Genomic DNA, 26,278 nt, shown 5'->3' on the forward strand with positions numbered 1-26,278 from the left:
GGTAACTAGTGGAAACACCCAAAACAAGGTCATTCAAATCTTCTTCCGAGTCAGCTCTCTGCGTGCGTGACCTCTGACGTACAGTGAGGCAGTCACAACATTAATTGTGCGCACTTGTGAATTCTGGTAAAGATTGAAATAAAAGTGAAAGTAAGGACGAAAGTTTATAGTTTAATGAATCAGGGGGATACTTAAAACATTTCAATTGTCGGCTACAATTTGTGATCCGCTACTTGACTGCGGTGACAGGTAATGTTAACATGCCTAGCTGAAATCAGCAGATTATTTCAGATGGCACATTAGACAGGCAATGTCCAGTGTATGGTCAAGTGCTTTGTTTGTTCATTTTGTAAAATCATCAACCATTTCTGCGTATTTTATCATAGTGTGTTCTTTGTAAATAGCCTTTCGTCCCAGTAGCTTGCCGCTGGGCACAAACTGGTTGAATCAGTTATCTCATTGGAATTTGTCAACATATTGTGTCGTGGAATCTAAATGTCATTAATGTAAACTGTTGTTTTGCGGGTGAAATTTCAACCACAGGATTATGTCATAATTTCAACACATTTTTAACATAGACACATATAATATATGTTGAATTTGTACCTTTTTAAACAACGTCAGATATTCAACATTATATCTACCGTCAGATTTGTTTTGTGTGTGGGCAGCACCTCCTACTGTATATTGGAGAGTTGATATACAGCTATGCTCTTTATTTAGTGAATGGGGAAAAAATCGATAGTTACATATCCGCATCAGCAATATTATTTTTGCGCTTGTTGGCTGTACCTGCACCAAAACCCCAGTATTTTCTCCTTCATAGCTTGTTCTCCATCTTCTTTTTAAATAGGGAGTACATTTTTTTTAAGCACTTTTATTTCCAGGGCTGATCTAAACTCGTTTTCTAGGGCTTTCTTGTCCCTCAGCAGCAGACATACTGTATAGTGAGCAATATATTTGGAATATTGAATTGCAAAAAAATCACAGTATCGAATCGCAATACATAAAGAATCGTGAGAATCTCAATACATATCATATTGGCACCTAACTATCGTGATAATATCGTATCGTGAGGTCCCTGGCAATTCCCAACCCTAACTTTATTGGTATCTTTAATGGGATACTTTAAATAAAGGTTGATTTGATTTAGTCCTGTTCTTTAACTTTGATTCTTGGTTGAGATGGAGACGTGAATCCAACATATCAATTATTGATTTGAAGACAAACTGGAATTAAAGCCAAAGATACATCTCCTTCAAATGTTGATATTTTGTTGTGTTTTCCACCAAACACAATTAAATTCCACTTTTGCAGTACAGTAAATAGCCTATTTACTTGTCGACAAGTGAACAAATATATATTGGATTCTTCTTTATATTTGATTTTTAATCCCAGCCCCCGTCCCCGCAGGAGGCCGTCATTGTAAACAAGAATTTGTTCTTAACTGACTTGCCTAGTTAAATAAAGGTTAAATAAAATGTAAAAAATAAATAATTACGTCTCCAACCAAACCAAAACTAAAAGTTAAATAATACATTTAAGCCAGTGTCTCGCATTAGATACTCTTTAAATTAGGATATTTGGCTGCATTGTCAACCAAACACAATTCAGTAATACTTTAGTAATACAGTTAAGGCTGTCTTCTAAACTAACGTGACAGCATTTATTCAACCGTAAAATTAGTTACACATCCATGGCCACATTTTGAGGTTAGCCTACTGCAACTGACCTTTAAACAGGTCAACATTTACAAGGCTGCAGGGCCAGATGGATTACCAGGACGTGTACTCCGAGCATGCGCTGACCAACTGGCAAGTGTCTTTACTGACATTTTCAACGTCTCCCTGTTTGAGTCTGTAATACCAACATGTTTCAAGCAGACCACCATAGTCCTTGTGCCCAAGAATACTAAGGTAACCTGCCTAAATGACCACCAACCTGTAGCACTCACGTCTGTAGTGAAATGCTTTGAATGGCAGGTCATGACTCACATCAACACCATTATCCCAGAAACCCTAGACCAATTTGCATCCAGCACCAACAGATCCACAGATGATGCAATCTCTATTGCACTCAATACTGCCCTTTCCCACCTGGACAAAATTAACACATATGTGAGAATGCTATTCATTGATTACAGCTCAGCGTTCAACACTGTGTGCCCTCAAAGCTCATCACTAAGCTAAGGACCCTGGGACTAAACAACTCCCTCTGCAACTGGATCCTGGACTTCCTGACGGGCCGCCCCCAGGTGGTAAGGGTAGGTAACAACACATCTGCCACGCTGATCCTCAACACGGGGGCCACTCAGGGGTGCGTGCCCAGTCTCCTCCTGTACTCCCTGTTCACTCATGACTGCACGGCCAGGCACGACTCCAACACCATCATTAAGTTTGCTGATGACGCAACAGTAGACCTGATCACCGACAACGATGAGGCAGCCTATAGGGAGGAGGTCAGAGACCTGACCGTGTGGTGCACGGACAACAACCTCTCCCTCAACGTGATCAAGACAAAGGAGATGATTGTGGACTACAGGAAAAGGAGGGCCGAGCACGCCCCCATTCTCATCGACGGGCCTGTAGTAGAGCAGGTTGAGAGCTTCAAGTTCCTTGGCGTTCACATCACCAACAAACTAACATGGTCCAAGCACACCAAGACAGTCGTGAAGAGGGCACTACAAAACCAATTTCCCCTCAGGAGACTGAAAAGATTTGGCATGGGTCCTCAGATCCTCATAAGGTTTTACAGCTGCACCATCGAGAGCATCCTGACGGGTTGCATCACTGCCTGGTATGGCAACTGCTCGGCCTCCGACCACAAGGCACTACAGAAGGTAGTGTGTATGGCCCAGTACATCACTGGGGCCAAGCTTCCTGCCATCCAGGACCTCTATACCAGGCGGTGTCAAATTGTCAAAGACTCCAGCCACCCTAGTCATAGACCGTTCTCTCTGCTACCGCACGGCAAGCAGTACCAGAGCACCGAGTCTATGTCCAAGAGGCTTCTAAACAGCTTCTAACCCCAAGCCATAATACTCCTGAACAGCTAATCAAATGGCTACCCAGACTACATTAAGTTGTATAAATAGAAAATATCTGACATTGCATTCCCATTTGAACTTTGTTGTGCTTTTAAATGGTTGAAAGCGCAGTGATAACACATTTAGACGACAACTAAACCAAAAACCGGACATTGTTTTTCCATTGAAATTTGTGCTTTTAGATGGTTGAAAGGATAGTTATAACACATTGGGAATTCAACATTGTCTTTTTGAGTGGGTGAATAAATGTAGAAATCGTATTGATCAACGCCTCAACCAGATATTACCAAAATGCCCACGTTGAAATAACATTATTTGCCCAGTGGGTTGGTTTGGTTGCTGAATTCTTTCTGCCCACCAGAATGTACCCATCTTCCTGTGACACCTTTGTGGCTCTGCCCCCTGCCACCCAGGGACAGCGCATCGTCTTCGGAAAGAACTCCGACAGGCCCTGTGATGAGGTCCAGGAGGTGGTCTACTTCCCTGCAAGAGACTACAATGCAGGAGAAAAAGTTGAAGTAAGTCTTTAAGACCTCCTCTGTACATGTTTTCAACATGTATATTGTAGTGATGTGAAAATGTCACCCGTCTTACACTCAGTAGGTACACAATGACAGCTGTGTCCCCTTTCTGTCTTGCTCCTCGGAGTAGTGCACGTACATCGAAATTGAGCAGGCAGCCCATACCAATGCGGTTGTGCTGAGCAGACCAGCCTGGTTGTGGGGGGCTGAGATGGGGGCTAACGAGCATCAGGTGTGCATCGGAAATGAGGCAGTTTGGGGCAGAGAGAGTGCTGAGGATGAGGAGGCCCTTCTTGGCATGGATTTTGTCAGGTGAATATCTGCCAGCTGATTCATACATCATTACATATCTGTTCCTGTCTGTAGTTTGTCATTCTTCAACTAATAATTGCTTGTAAAATAAAAATGCATTGCACTGTAAAGCAAATAATGGGGACACATCAATGTGATGGTTTTGTCTTTGCAGACTTGGTCTGGAGAGAGCAGAGACTGCTCAGAAGGCTGTGGATGTTATTGCTGAGCTGCTGGAGAAATATGGCCAGGGAGGAAACTGCATGGAGGACCAGTCTGGCTTTACCTACCACAACAGCTTCCTCATCTCCGACAGGACTGAGGCCTGGGTGATGGAGACATCTGGGAAGTACTGGGCAGCAGAGAAAGTGGGAGGTACATTTAAGCTATCAGGGTTTAAGTTTGCCCAACTTGTGAACTTGCAGAGCAATAACAGTTTTTAATGTTGTTTTTGATCCTCCTCTAGATGGATATCGTAATATCTCCAATCAGTACTCCATAACAACCAAGATAGACAAGGAACACCCTGGGATGAGGGAGTATGCCAAGAGCCATGGCTGGTGGGATGGGAAGGCCCCGTTCAGTTTTGCTGAGACATACTCTTTCATGACTACAGCCAGAATAGAGGCGTCTGGCAGCAGATACTGCGAAGGACGGAACCTACTAGAGCGAAGTAAAGGTGAGTTAAATATGTAGATGTAGGCCTTTGCTTTAGGGATTAGTTGTCTTGTGTCAAGTGTAGAAAAAAAAATGGGTTTGATCAGATTTGAATCAAAACTGAATAGTGAATCCATATAGGACAGGGCTCTCCAACCCTTTTTTTCTGGAGAGCTACCAACCTGTAGGTTTTCGCTCCAACTTATCAACCAGCTAATTATTCAAATCAGGTGCGCCAAATTAGGTTGGTAGCGAAAACCCACAGGATGGTAGCTCTCCAGGAACAGGGTAGGAGAGCCCTCATATAGGATGACAAACCATTTACAATGAATTACCTTTGAGTATTTAGGACACATCACAGCTGAGACAATGATGGAAATCCTGAGGGACAAGGAGAGTGGCATCAACATGGAGGGGATGTTCATGACAACAGGAAGCATGGTGTCTGTCGTACCAACAGACTCCACCCTGCCAGGGGTGCACTACTTCACTGGAACACCTGACCCTGAGAGGTACAGTATGTAGCTGGCCACCGCTCAAACACCCTACCTAGCCATGTTATTGTTCCATCTAAAGTTTATGCAAATCGCTGTATATTAAAGGGTCCTTTCTTACCCAACAGGTCTGTTTTCAAACCTTTCATCTTTGTGAAAGACATTAAACAGTTGAAGCAAACTAGCTCGCCCTGTTATGGCCCTGATGACCCTGTGAAGAAGATACCCCGTTTCCAGAGCAAGCCAGATCGCAAACATCCACTGTTTATCAAACACGAGGTGGTGGCTGCAATCATTGACAGCACCAAGGTACAGAACTTTTTTCCTAATCTATACATCTTAACCCTTTAAAGATTAAGCAAATATTTGTCTTAAATTTAGCATTTTTTTTTTTTTTTTAGGACAAAGGAAAGAAGATCATGCAGAATATGAGAGTGTTAGAAAAGGAGAAGATGGCTGAGATGGAGAAACTTTTATCAAGTGGTATGGAAGACCCGACTTCAGTTGTGCACCTGTTTTCTAACTCAAGCCAGGAAGAACTGAGCGTGTACAGTAACATTTAGTGGGATCTTTCATATTGGAATGACAAGGGGTTGTTTCAAGATCATTCCCCAGCATGCAATCATTTCACTACATTGTAACAGTAAATGGTAGTTTCACAAATTGCTGCTCATCAGTAAAAAGTATTAATACATCTGGGTCATGGTTACAGCCTGTCATTTTCTTTAAAATCCTTGTTTTATATTTTAAAACAAGTTATATTCAACCAAACAGTAACACTAGAGCGGTTGAGGAGAGAGTTGCTTTTAGTTTGACCTTTGAGCTGTTTACTGAGTGATTAACATCGGCTTATTTAAAGTAAAAGAACAGGACAAATTCACGATATTAACACCACTGCCGTCAGGCATCTGGAAACCCCCTGAAAAGGCCTAAAGATAGAGCCAAACGTTACCACAACATGTATCCACCAGTTCTGTTTTAAACCAGTATAAAAGGAATTGCGTAAACCAGAGGTGCAATATATATATATTTTTTCTTTCAGAACAGGCTGGGAATCGGAGGAACATGCAGCATTAGTTGGCTTCAAAGTACATGACTTCGTATATTCTCAGTCAAGTGACATGGGAAAAATAAAATACATTGACAAACCATCATTCAAACATTCATAATGCCAAACAAGGTGAATACATGGCTTAATGACCTTATTAGCAACAGTAATAAGCACAACCCCATTAAAAGGACAAAGTAACATCGCTCCAAAATAACATAATACAGATGACATTTAATCTGGCACATTTGGTATTGTACTCCTTTTCTCCCAACAAACTGAAATGTAATTGTGTATTTAGAAATCCCAAAAGATAGCTGATCAGAAATGTATATTTCCTGGCCAACAATCATTAAAGTCATTAAGTCAAAACCAAAACCACAATTCTGCCTCAGCAGACAAGTCTGCATCCATAAACATTTGACACCGTTCTATCTACATGATTCAAAATATATCTAGCTGCCGTATCCTATTTTCAAGTTCTAAACAATGGCCAAATTAAGGATATTTAGAATACACAGCAACATTACATGATTCTATTTTTAATACCTGAAGTCACATTGACAAATACCATTCTTGTCATTCGAACTAAATAAAAAAACATGTTCAATCAGCCTCATGGTATACAAGCTAGTCTGTACAACATGTTCAATCAGCCTCATGGTATACAAGCTAGTCTGTACAACACGTTCAATCAGCCTCATGGTATACAAGCTAGTCTGTACAACATGTTCAATCAGCCTCATGGTATACAAGCTAGTCTGTACAACATGTTCAATCAGCCTCATGGTATACAAGCTAGTCTGTACAACATGTTCAATCAGCCTCATGGTATACAAGCTAGTCTGTACAACATGTTCAATCAGCCTCATGGTATACAAGCTAGTCTGTACAACATGTTCAATCAGCCTCATGGTATACAAGCTAGTCTGTACAACATGTTCAATCAGCCTCATGGTATACAAGCTAGTCTGTACAACATGTTCAATCAGCCTCATGGTATACAAGCTAGTCTGTACAACATGTTCAATCAGCCTCATGGTATACAAGCTAGTCTGTACAACATGTTCAATCAGCCTCATGGTATACAAGCTAGTCTGTACAACATGTTCAATCAGCCTCATGGTATACAAGCTAGTCTGTACAACATGTTCAATCAGCCTCATGGTATACAAGCTAGTCTGTACAACATGTTCAATCAGCCTCATGGTATACAAGCTAGTCTGTACAACATGTTCAATCAGCCTCATGGTATACAAGCTAGTCTGTACAACATGTTCAATCAGCCTCATGGTATACAAGCTAGTCTGTACAACATGTTCAATCAGCCTCATGGTATACAAGCTAGTCTGTACAACTTGAGATGATAATGCAAGATATTTGACAAACATAATTTTGCAAGATTATTCATTATTAGATCTGCCTCCTTGGCAAACTTAAATCTCGTTATGCATACGGTACCACACAAACATATTACAACGGACAATTCAAAAGAAAAAAAAACAAACAAGTGCTCAATGCTTGTTATGACTGCATATTTCCCATGTGCAAAACAGTATGAGTATTTCAAAAAGCAGCACTCTTCAATTCACCTCTATTGGTTATTACTGCTAGGTAGGTAGAGACCTGGTTTCAGGTTTGGTAGGTAGGTAGCCGACCTCTGTCATCCTGTGCCTCAGGAGAGCCCTTGAGACGGGGCCTGCCCAGGGCCCACCTTACGCTGTGAAGCGGTAGTGCAGCTCGTCATCTTGGAAGCCGTACTCCTGGGTGATGTGCTGGAGAACCCCACCCTGCTGCAGTCGGCCACCGTAGAGCAGCGCCTCTCCTCGGTCCTGTGACAGACCCACCTGCAACAGCCACTCCACCAGCTCACTGCCAAGAAAAGTGTCCGCCACCATCCTCTCCCCACACCTGTGTGTCGGAGGACAGATTCACCAACAGGCCAGTTAGGCATTCCCCACAGCTACCAGGGCCAATAGGAACGACAGAAAGAGGAGGGAGCAGATAGACAGGAGGAGGAAGATGGCGCACAGACAAAAGCAAGAGAGAACACAACCCATGGACCAAAAGCCATGAAACAAAATAATTTATATTAGGGATGATCAATGGGTATACAAAAACTATGCCAGATGGTCAAATCATAAGCAAAGTGGACCCTGACCTCTTCTTCTGGACAATGTCCCGGACACACTGCTCTTTGTGGTATTTGGTGAATTGAGTGCAGGTCATCATGATGTCGTCAGACACAACCAGTTGAGGCTGCTCCTCTGGCTTCATACTATGCCACAGACTGGACATCCTGCACAAAAATACATGTCAAGGCGTCTTATTCAACACACAGCTTACTACTAGATCCTATGAAATGCAAGTCAGGGAACCACTTACCTCTTTTTAAATGGCAGTATTATCAGATGTTTGTCCAGACCAAAAATCCCAAATGAGATGAAGCCCTGAGGACAGAAAACACAGATATGTAAACACCACCATTAAAATGAATAGAGCAGTTGTTAATTCCATTATGTCTAGGCCAGGCCTATTGTACCTGTCCATAGTTGACCACAGCACAGAAGAACTGCAGCTCTAAGTAGAGTCTCCCAGGAACGCGATTAAACAGCCACCACAGGCAGCTGGACAGGTTCTAAAAGCGTGGAGAGAGACATGCAGTCAAACGGGGATCATCATACTAGCCCAAAAACTGAAGGGCAGGACAGGGGTAAAACTAAATCAACAGGCTGTGTTGCATAAGGTAGGCCTAGCTGTGAGGTAATGGCATAATAACTCGAGCACAACATTTCATCACTACATTAACTGACCCTTGAGCAACATCCCAACCAATTAGGTTGCATCTTATCCTGAGGGAGCTTTGTGTGATGCTGAGTCACTCACAGCTAATAGGCTGACGGTCAGTAGCAGGCATAGGAGCACGTGGCGGGCCACCTGTCTGTCTGCTAGCTGCCTCTGCTGCTCCTCCTGGGCTAGTAGACAGCCCGTGGACTCACAGCCAGTCCCACACTGACCTGAGGAAGGCCACAGAGCAGACATGGCTGGTGACCCATGGGGTAATGACATGGTTTCAAATGAATCACTTAACTAAACTAAGCGTGACATTTGTGTGGGGATAACTGGGGCAAGGAGTATTTCCTGGTCTGACCACCCGTCCTGACCAGGGAAACTCCTTGCCCTTGGTTTAACGATATCATTTGTCTACAGGAAGAGGAAGTATCTGACACAACAAATTCAAATGAAGACTAGAGGGATGTAGGTTAGGAGGTTTCTTAAAAATCACTACCTGGCTCGATGAGAAGCGCGTCATTTTTGTTTGTGCTGACAATCATATCAGGCATGGGCTGGGACGGAGCACAGTCACACATATGGCACTCTGACAACACACACAGAGGATACATTTGATCAGCATCACACACTTCATTAACAAGTCTACTGTAATATACATGTCATAAATCCTGCTAACGCAAGTATACCTTGGTTGATGCTTCCGGCTCTGCCTGGCTCCAACATATCTGGGATAGTTTGGGTATCGGGGCAACTCTGGGGCCTCAGATCCTCAGTAGTGCCCAACAGAGAGTCTCTCTCCAGGACCTGGTACTTCGAATCCCATGTGCCTCGACTGAGGCCCATCAATGAGCCCCCACTCAGCACTATGCTGAAGGCAAGCACAACTGAGGTGCAGATGTTCTGCGGAAGTCAAAAAGACGGAAGGTCAGGATGATGAAGTCATGTTCTACGAGAGGCGATTCTGAATGTCTACTTTCCCCAGTCCGTCTCACCTGGGGTGTCCCGTAGAAGAACGCCGAGTCGATAGTGTCAGGCATCCTCTTCCCAGTTATGAGGAGCACTGCTGCCACAAGGCCTGGGACTCTGTTGGCATCAGATAAGGACCATGTTTGAGCAGCAGATTCAACAAACAAAAAAGGTCCCTTGGTTTCCAGCTATTTCATTACTTCAGTGGGGGAAAAAATAAATAAAATCATGACTCACCCCCAGCCTGCAATCACCAGGAAGCCTGGCGCAACCTTCAGCTCACCACCCCTCTTCATCAGCACAAGGGAAATCGCTATCAGACCTGAAAACACCACAACGCGCACTCTAGCTCGAGATCATCATCGTCGCCAGACGCCGCACCGTTCACCCTTTTCCTTTCGAATCACAGCAGGTCAAACATGCAACACAACAGCATACTGTAGGAGAGAATGGTGGTGGTATAAAGTCGATGGTCGTGCGGGTGACGGACATACCTGGCCACACGTAAGTACTGTACAGTGAGCCGTACAACAGTGTGAACGTCAACACGTGTCCAATGAAGCTGTCTTGGCGCACGACAAAGTTCCACAGGATCATGCCGACACAAGCCAGAATCTGGACGCACGGAGAGGCACACGTCAAATAGAAAGCAACAATCAATGACAACTTTTACACAGTGATATTGCACTTACAACTTTCTACTATGGACAATATGACATTATTCCTTGGACATACAATATGTCAGTTGAAGAATGTTTTTGTGAAAAGTAACAGATGTTCAAAAGCCTTGCCTGTGCCAGGAACAGGTTGAGGGTGAACATGTGAGGTAGTCTCTTGAACTTCTTACTCAGGAACATGACGGTTACGGTCCAAACCTGTAACAAAAAGACCTCAAAAACTAGATATGCTCGTCTACACAAACCATACAGAAAACGATACCATACGTCTTCATGTAAACCGGAATTGCAATTTCATAAACCCATATCACAACACCACAAGCATTCTAGAGCAAATCAGTGCAATTATATCACAGTATATAAAAAAGATTGACGCCAGTCTAGAAAAAAAAATTAAATGGCCAGTCGAATGGGAACAGGAACAGAAAATAAACAATCCCAAATCAAATGTATTTATAAAGTCCTTTTTACACCATCAGATTTTTACTAGCAATGTGTTCCCGGTTCGTTACAGAAGTGAAACTGAGGTCACATGATAGGAGGAAGTAAGTCTCACGTATCATATCATTGGCACCAGACAGAGACATCCTGCTGATGACTTTGAACTGCTTGGTTTCAAGTCACATCCCCATCCCTGCCCTTCATAGACTTCCTGCGCTTTTCCATATCATTGTATCCCTTTGTCAATACAGAGTTGATGTAGCCCAGCCTAAACAGTATCACCTAATACTACTGTCCCCAAATTCCACAATATAAATGGCATTAGGTACAAAGACACTTTAGTACAAATCAACACAGCACTGTGCTTGGGGCTTATAATTTCCTGAAATCCGACCACCCTGTCTGAAATAGAATAGGCTAACCAGCACAAAGCCAGTCAGGAGATAAAGACTACAGTTAATGATCATTCATAATGGTGGGGAGGCAGTCAACAACTCACCAGTGTAACTAAGCTGATGATGCTGACATTAAAGCTGACATTCTGCAGTGAATCCATCAATGGCTTAGGGTCCATCCATGGTATTGTCAGCAACCAAGCAGAAACATACATTATGGGAGCTGAGAGGAATGTGCTTAGTACCATCCCCGAGGTAACCTGTTAGAAAACAATTATGACACTGTCAATGTCTTCCTATGGCATACATTTCTATTAGGGATGCACGACATAAAATAATAATAAAAATAATATATATATATATATTTTTTTAAATCGGTAAGCATATCAGAAACGGACGATATTAGCGAAAAATGACAACATTGGCCCGATGTGTAAAAATGATGTCAAAGCTGACATTCATGCTGTACCTCTATAACGTAGGTAGATTACGTAATGACGCCACAAGGAATATAGAGCTACATGTGCCACACAGCATTCCTAACCTAGCCCACAATGTCTGCTGTGTGGATCGAGCAGTCAACAAGTCGAGCAGTTATTTGAAAGGGTAAGAATATTTCAGCGCGACAACTCAAAAGGCGAAATCCATTAAATGCCAAGATAATGTAATTCATTGCCCTTGACAATTAACGGATCTCTGTCGTAGATGATGTTGGCTTTTGCCAACTGGTCGAGCACCGGTAAACACTACCAAGTAGGCGCTATTTTTCAAATGTTGCCCTACCAGAGTTACACAGTATTGTAGCTACTTGCTATGTCAGCCCCATAAGCATAGAGTCTGACAGCACAGTGGGTCGACGAGGATTCCGTACTCAGGAAAGCCGTGTTGCATGTTCAAGAATGTGCTTGTTCTCATACGGCTGCTGCCATTTCAAATGGCACTTGAGAACATGTTTGAAACCTGAACACTCCTGGCTCCATTTGAACAACTGACTGGAGAAATAAGCTCATCAACTGTATCTGCAGCAGACGTGATACCCTCTGTCGTGGCATTGAAATGCCTTCTCAACAAAACTGCCGACACAGACCGTCGGGTTAACTTGGAAAAGTACTCTACTAGAGGCTGTGAACAAGCGATTTGGTGGCATTCTCTCTGAGCCTCTAGGTATAAGGACCGCTACTTCGATGCAGACAAGAAACAGGGTTTAATGTGAAATGTTACAGACACAGCTGGACAAGATAGAAACGGACACAGTGACAGTGCGCACGGAGGAAGAGGCGCCACGGACAGACAGAGCTGGAACTTCACTGCTTGACATGTATGATGAAATCCTGGTTGAGACTGAACAAATAAACAACGAAACAGCACAGCCAGTAAGTGAAAGAAATATGTTTTGATTATGTTTTACTGGTAATGGGGACATAAATGCCAACAAAATAACTTGTTGGTCAGTGTGTGTGTTTAAATTATTTAACTGTACTAGAATGTTTAAAAGGCCACAAATATTAAAAATAAATATCGGTATCGTTTGTTTTGGGGGGGGAATATCGGATATCGGTAAAAAATGTCATATCGGTGCATCCCTAATTTCTATCCATACAGGAGAGGGTTGATGACTTACAACTTGTAGCTCCATGTTATAGTGAGCAGCATAGATGGCCACACTGGGAGCGGTAGGGAAGACTCCATAGAGGAAGGCATAGTTGGAGAGACTGGATTGGTTGAGACCAGAGTTGGTGTGGTCGGCATACAGTAGCTCCACCATTTCTCGACAGATCAACGGCATCACCAACCTCCAGAAGGAAAAAAAACCCACAAAAAAACATGTTATTTAAAGTTACTAAAGGTTTACAAGAGAAACACTGGATTCCTTCACAATGAATCATCAGGCGAGAAGAAAGAGACTATTTCTTCTCCTAACCCTTGACAATAATGTTCTGCAGGTCAAAACACTGAAATGTGGGTGGGTGCCAGCATTGAAGAATGTTGGTAATACAATGGTAGTCATGAGCCTACGGTTCCCTTGTGTGTGTGACAGACCTATATGGATCTAGGGTTAGTTCTGAGTCAATAACATGTTGACAGCTCTCTGACAGGCCCAGACCTGCATGACATTACACCAACACAAAAATGTAATAACAAGCAGGTGTGGTCTTAGGTCCTGACACTGTATAATTACAACTAACGCTTTAAGAACAGGATGAACATATATGAACTGCAGGCTTATATGAATATGAAATTATATCACAGTTTAAGTCAGTAAAAAAAAAATATATATATATATACACAGTGCCTTGCGAAAGTATTCGGCCCCCTTGAACTTTGCGACCTTTTGCCACATTTCAGGCTTCAAACATAAAGATATAAAACTGTATTTTTTTGTGAAGAATCAACAACAAGTGGGACACAATCATGAAGTGGAACGACATTTATTGGATATTTCAATTTTTTTTAACAAATCAAAAACTGAAAAATTGGGCGTGCAAAATTATTCAGCCCCCTTAAGTTAATACTTTGTAGCGCCACCTTTTGCTGCGATTACAGCTGTAAGTCGCTTGGGGTATGTCTCTATCAGTTTTGCACATCGAGAGACTGACATTTTTTCCCATTCCTCCTTGCAAAACAGCTCGAGCTCAGTGTGGTTGGATGGAGAGCATTTGTGAACAGCAGTTTTCAGTTCTTTCCACAGATTCTCGATTGGATTCAGGTCTGGACTTTGACTTGGCCATTCTAACACCTGGATATGTTTATTTTTGAACCATTCCATTGTAGATTTTGCTTTATGTTTTGGATCATTGTCTTGTTGGTGTAACGGTTTTCTTGATGAGAAGGAGAGTCGGACCAAAATGCGGCGTGTAGATTGCGATCCATGTTTATTGTGACTATAGCAACACGAATCTAAATACAAACAGTGCAAAATAATAAACGTAATGAAAACCGAAACAGCCTAAACTGGTGCAAACTAACACTAAGGACAATCACCCACAAACACACAGTGAAACCCAGGCTACCTAAATATGGTTCCCAATCAGAGACAATGACTAACACCTGCCTCTGATTGAGAACCATATCAGGCCAGACATAGAAATAGACAAACAAGACATCCAACATAAAATGCCCACCCAGTTCACGTCCTGACCAACACTAAAACAAGGAAAACACACACGAACGATGGTCAGAACGTGACAGTACCCCCCCTCCAAGGTGCGGACTCCGGACACACAACTTAAACCTATGGGGGAGGGTGTGGGTGGGCATCTGTCCGCGGTGGCGGCTCTGGCGCTGGACGTGGACCCCACTCCATAACAGTTTTAGTCCACCTCCTTAGCGTCCCTAGATAGGTTACCCTCATTAAAGACCGCTCGGGAAAGAGGGGCAGCTCGGGACAGAGGTAGCTCGGGACTGATGGGTAGCTCAGCACTGAGAGGAAGCTCAGCACTGAGAGGAAGCTCAGCACTGAGAGGAAGCTCAGGCAGGTGGTTGGATCCGGCAGATCCTGGCTGGCTGGCGGTTCTGGAAGATCCTGGCTGACTGGCGGTTCTGGAAGATCCTGGCTGACTGGCGGATCCGGAAGAGTCTGGTCGACTGGCGGATCTGGAAGAGTCTGGTCGACTGGCGGATCTGGAAGAGTCTGGTCGACTGGCGGATCTGGAAGAGTCTGGTCGACTGGCGGATCTGGAAGAGTCTGGTCGACTGGCAGATCTGGAAGAGTCTGGTCGACTGGCAGATCTGGAAGAGTCTGGTCGACTGGCAGATCTGGAAGAGTCTGGTCGACTGGCAGATCTGGAAGAGTCTGGTCGACTGGCAGATCTGGAAGATTCTGGTCGACTGGCAGATCTGGAAGAGTCTGGTCGACTGGCAGATCTGGAAGAGTCTGGTCGACTGGCAGATCTGGAAGAGTCTGGTCGACTGGCAGATCTGGAAGAGTCTGGTCGACTGGCAGATCTGGAAGAGTCTGGTCGACTGGCTGCTCTGGCTGCTCCATGCTGACTGGCTGCTCCATGATGACTGGCAGCTCTGGCTGCTCCATGCTGACTGGCTGCTCCATGCTGACTGGCAGCTCTGGCTGCTCCATGCTGACTGGCAGCTCTGGCTGCTCCATGCTGACTGGCTGCTCTGGCTGCTCCATGCTGACTGGCTGCTCTGGCTGCTCCATGCTGACTGGCTGCTCCATGCTGACTGGCGGCCCTGGCTGCTCCATGCTGACTGGCGGCCCTGGCTGCTCCATGCTGACTGGCGGCCCTGGCTGCTCCATACTGACTGGCGGCCCTGGCTGCTCCATGCTAACTGGCAGCTCTGGCGGCTCCTTGCAGACTGGCAGCTCTGGCGGCTCCTTGCAGACTGGCAGCTTTGGCGGCATCCTGCAGAAAGGCAGCTCTGGCGGCTCCTTGCAGACTGGCAGCTCCTTGCAGACTGGCAGCTCTATGCAGACTGGCAGCTCCTTGCAGACTGGCAGCTCCTTGCAGACTGGCAGCTCCTTGCAGACTGGCAGCTCCTTGCAGACTGGCAGCACTATGCAGACTGGCAGCTCCTTGCAGACTGGCAGCTCTATGCAGACTGGCAGTTCTGAACAGGCGGGAGACTCCGGCAGCGCTGTAGAGAAGGAAGGCTCTAACAGCGCTAAACAGGCGGGAGACTCCGACAGTGCTGGAGAGGAGGAAGGCTCTGGCAGCGCTGGACAGGCGAGGCGCACTGTAGGCCTGATGCGTGGTGCTGGCACTGGTGGTACTGGGCCGAGGACACGCACAGGAAGCCTGGTGCGGGGAGCTGCTACCGGAGGGCTGGGGTGTGGAGGTGGTACTGGAAAAACCGGACCGTGCAGGCGCACTGGAGCTCTTGAGCACCGAGCCTGCCCAACCTTACCTGGTTGAATACTCACGGTCGCCCTGCCAGTGCGGCGAGGTGGAATAGCCCGCACTGGGCTATGCAGGCGAACCGGAGACACCGAGCGCAAGGCTGGTGCCATGTAAGCCGGCCCAAGGAGACGCACTGGGGACCAGATGCGTAGAGCCGGCTTCATGGCATTAGGCTCGACGCTCAATCTAGCCCGGCCGACACGCGGAGCTGGAATATACCGCACCAGGTTATGCACCCGCACTGGAGACACCGTGCGCACCACTGCATAACACGGTGCCTGTCCGGTCTCTCTAGCCCCCCGGTAAGCACAGGGAGTCTGCCCAGGTCTCCTACCTGGTGTAGCCATACTCCCTGTTAGCCCCCCCCCCCAAGACATTTTTGGGGCTGCCTCTCAGGCTTCCATCCGCTACGTCGTGCTGCCTCCTCATATCTGCGCCTCTCAGCTTTCGCCGCCTCCAGTTCTTCTTTGGGGCGGCGATATTCTCCTGGCTGAGCCCAGGGTCCTCTTCCTTCTAATTCGTCCTCCCATGTCCATACCTCCTCTTTGGGCTGCTCCTGTTGCCTCTTCTCCTGCTGCACCTTTAGGCGGCTACACTCCCCTGGTTTAGCCCAGGGTCCTCTCCCGTCAAGGATTTCCTCCCATGTCCAGAAATCCTTATTGCGCATCTCCTCGCGCTGCTCCTGCCTGTTGACACGCTGCTTGGTCCTTTTGTGGTGGGTGATTCTGTAACGGTTTTCTTGATGAGAAGGAGAGTCGGACCAAAATGCGGCGTGTAGATTGCGATCCATGTTTATTGTGACTATAGCAACACGAATCTAAATACAAACAGTGCAAAATAATAAACGTAATGAAAACCGAAACAGCCTAAACTGGTGCAAACTAACACTAAGGACAATCACCCACAAACACACAGTGAAACCCAGGCTACCTAAATATGGTTCCCAATCAGAGACAATGACTAACACCTGCCTCTGATTGAGAACCATATCAGGCCAGACATAGAAATAGACAAACAAGACATCCAACATAAAATGCCCACCCAGTTCACGTCCTGACCAACACTAAAACAAGAAAAACACACACGAACGATGGTCAGAACGTGACAGTTGGAAGACAAATCTCCGTCCCAGTCTCAGGTCTTTTGCAGACTCCATCAGGTTTTCTTCCAGAACGGTCCTGTATTTGGCTCCATACATCTTCCCATCAATTTTAACCATCTTCCCTGTCCCTGCTGAAGAAAAGCAGGCCCAAACCATGATGCTGCCACCACCATGTTTGACAGTGGGGATGGTGTGTTCAGCTGTGTTGCTTTTACGCCAAACATAACGTTTTGCATTGTTGCCAAAAAGTTCAATTTTGGTTTCATCTGACCAGAGCACCTTCTTCCACATGTTTGGTGTGTCTCCCAGGTGGCTTGTGGCAAACTTTAAACAACACTTTTTATGGATATCTTTAAGAAATGGCTTTCTTCTTGCCACTCTTCCATAAAGGCCAGATTTGTGCAATATACGACTGATTGTTGTCCTATGGACAGAGTCTCCCACCTCAGCTGTAGATCTCTGCAGTTCATCCAGAGTGATCATGGGCCTCTTGGCTGCATCTCTGATCAGTCTTCTCCTTGTATGAGCTGAAAGTTTAGAGGGACGGCCAGGTCTTGGTAGATTTGCAGTGGTCTGATACTCCTTCCATTTCAATATTATCGCTTGCACAGTGCTCCTTGGGATGTTTAAAGCTTGGGAAATCTGTTTGTATCCAAATCCGGCTTTAAACTTCTTCACAACAGTATCTCGGACCTGCCTGGTGTGTTCCTTGTTCTTCATGATGCTCTCTGCGCTTTTAATGGACCTCTGAGACTATCACAGTGCAGGTGCATTCATACGGAGACTTGATTACACACAGGTGGTTTGTATTTATCATCATTAGTCATTTAGGTCAACATTGGATCATTCAGAGATCCTCACTGAACTTCTGGAGAGAGTTTGCTGCACTGAAAGTAAAGGGGCTGAATAATTTTGCACGCCCAATTTTTCAGTTTTTGATTTGTTAAAAAAGTTTGAAATATCAAATAAATGTTGTTCCACTTCATGATTGTGTCCCACTTGTTGTTGATTCTTCACAAAAAAATACAGTTTTATATCTTTATGTTTGAAGCCTGAAATGTGGCAAAAGGTCGCAAAGTTCAAGGGGGCCGAATACTTTCGCAAGGCACTGTATATATATATATATATATTTTAAAGGCCATTATACTGTACACGTGTAATAATCTACCCTAACATTCTCAAACAATCCCTCCTAAATCCACCCCAAAACACTCACAGTTTTGCAGTGATGAGCAGGATCAGGGCTACAACAGTAGACCTGGTGAGCTTTCCCAACTGGCCCACCATGGAGAGGCCCAAGTAGAACAGGGCCGCTCCTCCAAAAGAGTTGGCCAGGCCGTCCACAAACTGCTCCATGAAAGCAGGGATCTTCTGGGCCAGGATGAAGTGGAAGATGATGCCAATAACAACCATGAAGACGATGGGGTTCTTCAGAACTTGAAGGATGACCACACCCACTATGTGGAGTTTGTTCTGCTGCCGGTCTCTCTGGTCCCTCCACTTCTGGATCTCACAGAAGGCAAAGCCAATTGGGTTGAGAAGCATGAGAGACACTGGGGCCACCAGGTAGATGTACTGTAGGTACTCCGGGTGGGTGTTCTTATACAAGGCCTCAACTGTAAAAAATAAAAAATATATTTAAAAAAAATAATTTACAAAAGGTACAGTTTAGGAAGGTATATTTTAGGGAGGAGAGCAGAGTGAATCAAAATCTGTGTCACAAACCAACCAAATAAGATTTAAAGTATAAAAGACATTCGAGACATCAACTTCCTTTGTTCTGAGGTTCTGCCAGGAGGAGGCTCTCAAATTTTAAGTGAAGCGAAACTCAAAATTCAAAAAGGCACATCTGAGCAATCTTTTCTGCAGGTGCATGGTAACAGAGGAACAAGATGATAGAAAAAGGAGACCGCACACTGCTCTCGATAGTAACACTGATCTTTAATAAAATGACCGATAAGCTTATTAAAGATCAGTGATACTATCAAGAGCAGTGTGTGGTTTCCTTTTTCCTTCATCGAGTGGAGTGAAACTGAAAGGATGGAAAGAAGAACACAACACTCACCAATAGGATATCCCAAAGCAAAGTCATTGCTTTGAGTAGCAAAGATTGAGAACAGACCAGCTTTGCTGAAGCGAGTGTCGGGACTGGCAACCAGTAGTGTAATCACACACACAATGAAAAACACAGACACTTTGGCGATGAGAATACTCCACAAAAATGGCCAGATGACATTGCCAAAGTCCAACAGTACCATGTTCTTAAAGAGCAATGCTGGGAGGGCAAACTTGGACACAAAGTTCCCCAATCCTTTGGCCTGTGTGGATGTGATGATGTTTGCTCGACCAGCAATGTAGCCACACAAGATGATCCCAAAGCACTCCAGGAGTGCTGGGAAGAGCTTGTCAATGGACATGGTGGAAGGGGTGTCAGGGGGATCCATGTCCCCATAGGAAATATTGAGGTTGGCAGGGACCTTCATAGTGGCGGTGGTGGCGTAAGTCCTCAGATAGCAGCTCTCATGGCTGGCCACGCTGATGGGGGTTGCTGGTGTCACTACCAGTCACTGAAAACAGAAAGGTCAGTCAACTACTACAATTTCAATTTAGAGTCCCTAAAAACAGCAGTAATGACAAGGTCTTACACCATTGAAACATTTCTGAAAACAAAAAAAGTCTGCAGAAGTAAAACAATTTAGTATTTTTTTCACACGCATGTTCCTCAAAACTGAACACTAAGATAGCTAGATAGCTAGATAGATTTATCCACTGACAACAACCAGAAAATGTGGTACCAATGACTTTGACAACATATGTAACTACCGTGTAAATACTAGGTAGAAGTTAGATGGGTAACTGGTAAAACACACACCAAATGCAACCCACAGTCTATCAGTTAGCTAGTAGGTACTTTGTAGCCTAATGCAACCTTTGACAGTGTAAGCTTTAGGTCCCAAAAAACAAAAAGAGATCTGCTGTTTGATCAGACAATTAATCTTGATGGTTGTAAAGTCATCTCAAATAAAAACTGTGAAGGACCCCTGACTTCACTCTGGACCCTGATCTCTTTTGACGAACATATAAAGAATATTTCAAGGGCAGCATTTCTTCAACTTCGTAACATTAAAACATTTGAAATTTTGTCCAAAAATTACACCGAAAAACGAATCCATGCTTGTGTCACTTCTAGATTAGACTACTGCAATGCTCTACTTTCCGGCTACAGCACTAAATACACTTCAGTTAGTCAATTGTAGCAGCCGTGTTTAGCACTAGAACCAAATAACTAGACCATATTACTCCAGCGCTATAGCCTCTACACTGGCTTCCTGTTAAGGCTAGGGCTGATTCCAAGGTTTTACTGGACTTGCTCCTACCAATGTCTCCAATTTGATCCTGCTGAACATACTTTTTGGTCACATAGTGTATGTGGACACCTGCTCGAACATCTCATTCCAAAGTCATGGGCATTAATATGGAGTTGGTCCCCCCTTTGCTGCTATAACAGCCTGGGAAGGCTTTCCACGAGATGTTGGAAGATGGCTGAATGGAAGCAAGTCCCCGCAGCAATGAGCATTAGCGAGGTTTTATTATTTATTTTATTGAACATTTATTTAACTAGGGAAGTCAGTTAAGAACAAATTCTTATTTACAATGACGGCCTACCCGTCATTGTTGTTGGGCAATTAGGCCCGGCTTGCAGACAGTGTTCCAACTCATCCCAAAGGTGTTCGATGGGGTTGAGGTCAGGGCTCTGTGCAGGCCAGTCAAGTCCTTCCACATTGATCGGACCTCGCTTTGTGCATGGGAGTGACCTCTACACCACTCCAGCTGATGCTTGGCATTGCACTTGGTAACCTTAGGCTTGTGTGCGGCTGCTCGGCCATGGAAACACATTTCATGAAGCTCCCATCGAACAGTTATTGTGCTGACATTGCTTCCAGAGGCAGTTTAGAAGTCGGTGGTGAGCGTTGGAACTGAGGACAGATTATGTTTACGCGCCATGCGCTTCCTCACTCGGCAGTCCCGTTCTGTGAGCTTGTGTGGCCCACCACTTCACGTCTGAGCCGTTGTTGCTCCTTGTCGTTTCCACTTCACAGTGACGCCACTAACAGTTGACCGGGGCAGCTCTAGATGGGTAGAAATTTGATGAACTGACTTATTGGCAAGGTGTATTGGCAAGGTGTACCTATGACGGTGCCACGTTGCAAGCCACTGAGCTCTTTAGTACGAGCCATTCTACTGCCAAAGTTTGTTTATGGAGAATGCATGGCTGTGTGCTCGATTTTATTCACCGGTCAGCAACGGGTGTAGCTGAAATAGCCGAATCCACCAATTTGAAGAGGTGTCCACATACTTAGTGTCCCTACCCGCACGCTATGGTCACAAGATGCAGGCCCCCTTATTGTCCCTAGAATTTCTAGGCAAACAGCTGAAGGCAGGGCTTTCTCCTATAGAGCTCAATTTTCATGGAATGGTCTACCTATCCATGTGAGAAAGGTCAAGAGAGTCTGCGTTTAAGTCTTTACTGAGTAGGTCCTATGATTGAGTGTAGTCTGGCCCTGGGTTGGCGAAGGTGAACGGTAAGGCACTGGAGTGATGAACCGCCCTTGCCGTCTCTGCCTGGCTGGCTCCCCTCTCGCCACTGGGATTCTCTGCCTCTAAGCCTATTACGGGGGCTGAGTCACTAGCTTACTAGTGCTCTCCCATGCCGCCCCTAGGAGGGTTGTGTCACGTTGTAACAGGCTTTTTCCCCGCTATACTCGACTTGAGTGAGTTGAGCTACTGATGTGATCTTCTGTCCGGTTTTGCGCCCCCTCGGGCTTGTGCGGTGGAGGAGATCTTCGTAGGCTATACTCAGCCTTGTTTCAGGGTAGTAAGTTGGTGGTCTATTGATATAGTGGTGTGGGGTCTGTGCCTTGGCGAAGTGGGTGGGGTTATATCCTGCCTGGTTGGCCCTGTCCGGGGATATCGTCAGATAGGGCCAGTGTCCCCTGACCCTCTCAGCCTCCAGTATCTATGCTGCAATAATCTATTTGCCGGGGGGCTAGGGTCAGTCTGTCCTATCTGGTGAGATTCTCCTGTCTTATCTGGTGTCCTGTGTGAACTTAAGTATTCTCTCGCTCTCTTGCCATAATTACATTAAAACAAAATGGATGACCATGCCCTGTAATGTTTCTAAAAGCAAGAAATATATTATTACGTAGTAAGAAATAATGTGGTATGTTTCTAAATGTAATTACATTACAGAGTCTTTTAACCAAAATATCAGATACAAAATGTTCAGCTGCCCCTTTAATGACAAGAGGTTACCAAGGTAACAGGGTTAATGAATTAGTATAATGTGTCAGCGTGTGAGATTTGGGCATCTCTTCACTATCAGCACACTCAAACTAACATGGAAAAATAACTGAGCTTGTGAACAAAACAATATAAATAGCCAAGAAGCGAGTACAAAGTCTCACTTTGTAGACTTTAGACTAAGTTACACCAACAACTTTTATGCCTCTGCGCAGCGCCTCCAAAAATGAATCTATCAGCACTTCACTCAGAGCGTACAGCTCTCCTGCCAGGCAGTGTTGGTGCGTGATGTGGGATATAGAATTTGTATTTCTTTGTGCGATTAGCATCTCTCAATCAAAACAGAAGACATACTTTGAAAACAGCTACCGCAGCATTTTTCTTCAATAAATTGCAACTCACATGTGCTCAACTTGCCTTAACTATTTTTATTCAGAAATGTAATTCACTGTAAAGCCCTGAAAATTGACCACCCGCCAATGTGGCTGGTGAAATAGACCGTCTTACCCACCAATACCTAAATCAAACCGCATTTGGCAGGTGTTCATTTTATGCCCTGGGATAAGGGCAATTCCATGGTAACAGACTGATTTTTTACTTTAAAAGTATGCCAAACAAAAAACATTGATTGCAAAGTTACACAAACCATACAACTCGAGGACTAGGCCTAATTAACAACTCCCACAGATTTTTGAAAACGACATTTACTTGAAGAGCAGTACAAATGTAAAGTTTCATAACAGAACGATGGTAAAATCTCCCTCAGTTTTGTGACCACGTTTTGCAATGACTTGGTTAAATATGTACTCGGAATTAAGATTGAAATATGTCTGCAGAAAGAATGGGGTGTTAGCTACCGTATATGACACCTTTGAGTTTTAAAAAATATAGTCTGGTTATTGAACTACAGTAAGTGAAGTGGATAAACACCCAGTAACAGAATAATGGTAACAGAATGACACCATGGGTCTCTGATCTGTACTGTAGAGAAATGTATAAAGTTTAATGTAATTCGCTTCATGGCGATGTATCCTGAACAGGTACACAAAGGTCGAAAATGTGTACACTACCATTCAAAGGTTTGGGGTCACTTAGAAATGTTCTTGTTTTTGAAAAAAAGCAACTTTTTTAGTCCATTAAAATAACATAAAATTGATCAGAAATACAGAGTAGACATTGTTATTGTTGTAAATGACTATTGTAGCTGGAAACGGTTGATTTTGAATGGAACATCTACATAGGCGTACAGAGGCCCATTATGAGCAACTATCACTCCTGTGTTCCAATGGCACGTTGTGTTAGATAATCCGAGTTGATCATTTTAAAAGGCTAATTTATCATCAGAAAACCCTTTTGCAATTATGTTAGCACAGCTGAAAACAGTTGTTCTGATTAAAGAAGCAATAAAATTGGCCTTCTTTAGACTAGTTGAGTATCTGGAGCATCAGCATTTGTAGGTTTGATTATAGGCTCAGCACAGCCAGAAACAAAGTACTTTCTTCTGAAACTCGTCAGTCTATTCTTGTTCTGATGAAGGCTATTCCATGCGAGAATTTGCCAAGAAACTGAAGATCTCGTACAACGTTGTGTACTACTTCCTTCACAGAACAGCGCAAACTGGCTCTAACCAGACAAGAAAGAGTGGGTGGCCCCGGTGCGCAACTGAGCAAAAGGACAAGTACATTAGAGTGGCTAGTTTGAGAAACAGACGCCTCACAAGTCCTGAAATGGCAGCTTCATTAAATATTACCCGAAAAACACCAGTCTCAACGTCAACAATGAAGAGATGACTCCGGGATGCTGGCCTTCTAGGCAGAGTTGCAAAGACGCCATATCTCAGACTGGCCAATAAAAATGAAAAGATTAAGATGGGCAAAAGAACACAGACACTGGACAGAGGAACTCTGCCTAGAAGGTCAGCATCCCGGAGTCACCTCTTCACTGTTGACGTTGAGACTGGTGTTTTGTGGCTACTATTTAATGACGCTGCCGGTTGAGGACTTGTGAGGCGTCTGTAAGTGACCCCAAACTTTTGAACGTTAGTGTACATCCTCCTTTCTACACACTAGCCCTGTCAAAATACCCATACAAGCGTACTACATACTTAAACTGCACACTCATTTCTACGTTTGATCTAGTAGAATTCACTGGTCTTTGACAACAGCTGATAATCAGATGATTTGACACGCTGTACCAAAATTAACGAATGGCACTCACATTATATCATATAATCTCACTTTATATGACGCATTGAGTACTATTTAAAAAATGTTGCATACTATAAAACATTTGTTTTGCATACTATTAAGTATGTTAGTATAAGGATTCGCACACTGCCACTTCTAATGAGCTCCGCTCCAAAACAAGACCAAATTTGGGTGGTCTGGATCAAGCATAGACATCTATGTTTCACAAGTTCGGACATCACAGTAGTTCATTACAGTAAATTATACTGTACTGTAGTGGGCTCTACTGTAATATACATACGGACCTACATTCTACTCTGGTTGTATCCACTATACTGTCCAAACTTGTGAAACAGACATTGATGATTGGTTCAGATTTGGATTGACCAAATTTCAACTATATTCCAACGTCCATGGACACCCGGGGTGTCCGTCAGTTCTCAGAGGGTGAGAGTGCTGGTTACAGCTAATGGATAGAGGGGGCTCATGGGTAGGTCTCCATAAGAGCTGCGAGAGATGACATTAACTGGAGAGAGAAGACAGACAAGAGACAAAAATGAAGAGAGCGCGAGAGGAAGACAGCGAGAGACTGTTAAGACTTGTTTCACACGTTTGCGTTGACCACCACACGACAGACCGATAAAGAAAACAGTTATGACCTGAGCATAACTGTATGACAGTACAGTAGAAGGTGACCCAACGGAGTTGTGACTACTATGAGTTCCCATAGTAGACAATTTAGTTGCAGTCATTCGGTTACCTATTTGGTAACAGAATGACATTTCATAGAATATATATATATATATATATATAGACTCTTAGCTTTCATTTGACACCAAATGTAATGTGCTCTAATGAACTTCCCGTTAGTGCTCGTGAATCATGGGGCGTTATACATGGAAATGCCCATTATCTAAATTAGCTAACGTTAGCTATAGACAGCCCAATTAACCTTGCTCTATCCAGATAGTATGCGCGCTATTTATACATAGGTGACATGCTAGCTTGCCAAAGGCAATGAATGTACCGGGTGCTATTTTGTCTAGTCTCCTCCAAGTTGCTAACAAAAACAAAAAAAAGACAAGACAACTTACGGATACCTCTCCATGTCAAGTACACCGTCTGTGTCTGACAGTTCACGTTGCTACACTCCTTGCGGTGACTGCAGTGCAAACTACTTCACCAATCAAATGACATGGGGCGGAAGGGACCAATGGGTGGATTCGATTATGCTGAACCGTGGGGCATCCGGTCTCTGGGCCGTCACATGAATGGGCAAAAGCGGTGAGGGAGGAGTGCACTTTTCAAATAGAACAGTAATCTGCGCCACTCGGTCATGTTGTCCACAAGGCAGCACGGTGGCTCGTCCAGAATCATACAACATCTCTTAGCATTTTCAAACTAGTCTTCATTGGGAAGGCAGATAAAGCGTTTTTATCAAAACAAATCACTTTCGCATGTGACAACACAGAATCCAACTAATTTCCACATGCTTAATTACGTC

General features: G+C 44.3%; 2 protein-coding genes across 5 annotated transcripts; one reads left to right on the forward strand and one right to left on the reverse strand.

Annotated features, from left to right (window-relative positions):
- Nucleotides 1–47: 47 nt before the first annotated feature.
- Nucleotides 48–5,708, forward strand: LOC139380463 (secernin 3). The gene is made up of 8 exons (XM_071123149.1): nt 48–249; nt 3,408–3,564; nt 3,698–3,879; nt 4,034–4,233; nt 4,325–4,537; nt 4,865–5,027; nt 5,138–5,318; nt 5,411–5,708. The coding sequence occupies exons 2-8, from the start codon at nt 3,409–3,411 to the stop codon at nt 5,570–5,572; spliced, it is 1,257 nt and encodes a 418-aa protein (XP_070979250.1). The 5' UTR covers nt 48–249; nt 3,408; the 3' UTR covers nt 5,573–5,708.
- Nucleotides 5,709–5,819: 111 nt separating this feature from the next.
- LOC139380462 (G protein-coupled receptor 155a) lies at nt 5,820–25,959 on the reverse strand. 4 transcript variants are annotated; one of them, XM_071123146.1, is made up of 16 exons: nt 25,869–25,959; nt 19,353–19,854; nt 18,504–18,903; nt 12,951–13,122; nt 11,434–11,589; nt 10,608–10,691; nt 10,311–10,431; nt 10,054–10,138; nt 9,843–9,933; nt 9,537–9,750; nt 9,347–9,436; nt 8,944–9,074; nt 8,600–8,695; nt 8,443–8,507; nt 8,219–8,356; nt 5,820–7,968 (listed from the first exon to the last, which is right to left on the reverse strand). In XM_071123146.1, exons 2-16 carry the CDS (start codon nt 19,768–19,770, stop codon nt 7,773–7,775), a joined length of 2,457 nt encoding a protein of 818 aa, XP_070979247.1. In that variant the 5' UTR covers nt 19,771–19,854; nt 25,869–25,959; the 3' UTR covers nt 5,820–7,772. The 4 variants fall into 4 exon arrangements, with proteins under 4 accessions (XP_070979247.1, XP_070979248.1, XP_070979245.1 ...); XM_071123147.1 differs by having other exon boundaries at nt 6,015–7,968; nt 25,875–25,921; XM_071123144.1 differs by having other exon boundaries at nt 6,024–7,968; nt 9,344–9,436.
- Nucleotides 25,960–26,278: the final 319 nt, after the last annotated feature.

The sequence above is a fragment of the Oncorhynchus clarkii genome, chromosome 22 (assembly GCF_045791955.1).
Source record: "Oncorhynchus clarkii lewisi isolate Uvic-CL-2024 chromosome 22, UVic_Ocla_1.0, whole genome shotgun sequence".
In the NCBI taxonomy this organism is placed as follows: domain Eukaryota; kingdom Metazoa; phylum Chordata; class Actinopteri; order Salmoniformes; family Salmonidae; genus Oncorhynchus; species Oncorhynchus clarkii.